The sequence below is a fragment of the Cynoglossus semilaevis genome, chromosome 7 (genome assembly GCF_000523025.1).
Source record: "Cynoglossus semilaevis isolate Cse_v1.0 chromosome 7, Cse_v1.0, whole genome shotgun sequence".
NCBI lineage: Eukaryota > Metazoa > Chordata > Actinopteri > Pleuronectiformes > Cynoglossidae > Cynoglossus > Cynoglossus semilaevis.
In genome coordinates, this window is record NC_024313.1 from 13,427,283 (window position 1) to 13,429,213 (window position 1,931).

Genomic DNA, 1,931 nt, shown 5'->3' on the forward strand with positions numbered 1-1,931 from the left:
TCCCTCTACCTCTACGACAGAGACCTGGTTTACCCCAAACTGCTGGACAACTTCATCCCCCAGTGGCTGAACCACGGCATGGTGAGTCAAAGGTCACGACATGGAGCTGTGGAAGAGTCCACACACCTGGGAGTGGACCGGTGGTCACTAATGGTACTGCAAGGAATTCAAACATCTCTGTAGTTTGTCCTCAAAGGAACTGTGTGTGTGTGTGTGTGTGTGTGTGTGTGTGTCCAGATGCTGATGTAACATCAGAGTTGTTGCTAAGGACCAAAACAACCAGAATATCACTATTCCTTGTGTGCGTGTGTGTGTGTGCGTCCAGCGGTTGTAAATATTTTGTCCTATTCCATGGTATCACAGTTGTTTGTTTACACCAGTGTCCACGGCGACCGTGTGGCCCCTCCCATCAGGGGAAGGAGGGGTGAGGCAGCAGATCCAGCTGAAGTCAACAGGGCGGGCGTTGACCCACTGTCAGTGTCTCCCCCTAGAGGGAAACCTCAGATGTTGTTGCTCTGATTTTATTACTGCAGCGTCCAGCAGAGGGCGCTTAAATGTCAAGAAGACAGGGATGTGAACCCTGTGACCCCTGACCCCCAGCCACCCCCCACCCCAAACAAGGGTTTCTCCTGTTTTTAGCTCCAGACCACAAGGGGGGGCACAAAACAGGTGTTTTATTGACAGGAGAACCTGAACTTGAACTGGAGGAATTCTGGGTAAAACTGCAGCGTCAGGGTGGATTCTATTGGCCACAGCAGCTGGAGGATGTTTGTGAGATCGCCCTCTGCTGGATCTTGTATCTCTTCATAAGCCTGAACAGCTGGTCTCTTAAAGGCTGGTTTAACCCAGGTGGGTACGGGGGGCAAAGGTCAAGTCCAACAGGAAATTAATTTTAAAAAGTGCCACCAGGCACACGCTCTGTGTTTGCATATGAGTGCCCCCTTGTGGACATACATCCGGTGATCCCAGTGTTTGAACTGAGGCTCTTCTGTCGTTAGCCCAGTCGTTAGCTAAGTCGTTAGCCCAGTCGTTAGCTCAGTCGTTCCCCCCAGAGGCCCGTCCTCAGGACTTTCATTTTCCCACAATCCTGTTGTTGCAGCACACCACTGTTCTCCCCTTCATCATCATCGAGATGCGGACCACCCACCATCGATATCCCAGCAGGCTGTGGGGTCTGGCGGCGGCCTGCTCCTTCGGTGTCGGATACATCCTCTGGTACTTTTCCTCTGGTACTTTTCACTTTCTTGTACGTAAACACCACCCGGTCCAGCTCAACGTCACCCTCCCCTCTGCCCCCCCCCCTCCCCCCAGGACATGCTGGGTGCACCATGTGACCGGGGTGTGGGTGTACCCGGTGCTGGAGCGCATCGCCCCGTTAGCACGGCTGCTGTTCTTCAGTGCGATGATGGCGGTGATCTGCGTCTTCTACGTCCTGGGTGAAATCCTCAACAGCTACATCTGGGACCAGCCGCGCACAGGTACACACACACACACACACACACACACACACACACACCTGACCTCAGCCTAACACAGCTGACACCTCCTCCCCCCGTGTTCTCATCACAGAGAAGGTCAAAGGTGAGTGACCTCCGGGTTCTCCCCCGACCGGAGCAGCACAGGAAGAGGAACCTTTGACCTCGGAGGGAGAACGTCAACAACAAGAGTCACTCGTGTGTTGGTTCCCTGACGGACTGTCAACTCACGTCTTCATCAGCTTCAGTTTCAAACGTGGGTCATGTGACCAACACTGCTCTTCCTCAGGCCTTTGACAGGAAGTGACACGTGTGGACTGAAACGGTCAAGTTTAATAATAAAGTTTGATTTTTTTGTCTTTTACTCCTTCAGCCGCTCTGACATCATCAGGCGTCACAGTCAGGACCAACCAGGAGACACCTGATTGGTCAGAGGGAGGGGGGGGGGGGGGGGGG

General features: G+C 53.5%; 1 protein-coding gene across 1 annotated transcript in view; it reads left to right on the forward strand.

Moving 5' to 3' along the window:
• aig1 (androgen-induced 1 (H. sapiens)) overlaps positions 1 to 1,839 on the forward strand; it is a 3,193-nt gene extending 1,354 nt beyond the window's left edge. The window contains exons 3-6 of the mRNA XM_025056820.1: positions 1 to 81; positions 1,100 to 1,215; positions 1,312 to 1,478; positions 1,570 to 1,839. The exon at positions 1 to 81 is cut by the window's left edge and continues 22 nt beyond it. Coding sequence (XP_024912588.1) covers positions 1 to 81; positions 1,100 to 1,215; positions 1,312 to 1,478; positions 1,570 to 1,589 — 384 coding nt within the window. The 3' untranslated portion in view covers positions 1,590 to 1,839. The remainder of the gene's footprint in view (positions 82 to 1,099; positions 1,216 to 1,311; positions 1,479 to 1,569) is intronic.
• The last annotated feature ends 92 nt before the right edge of the window (positions 1,840 to 1,931 follow it).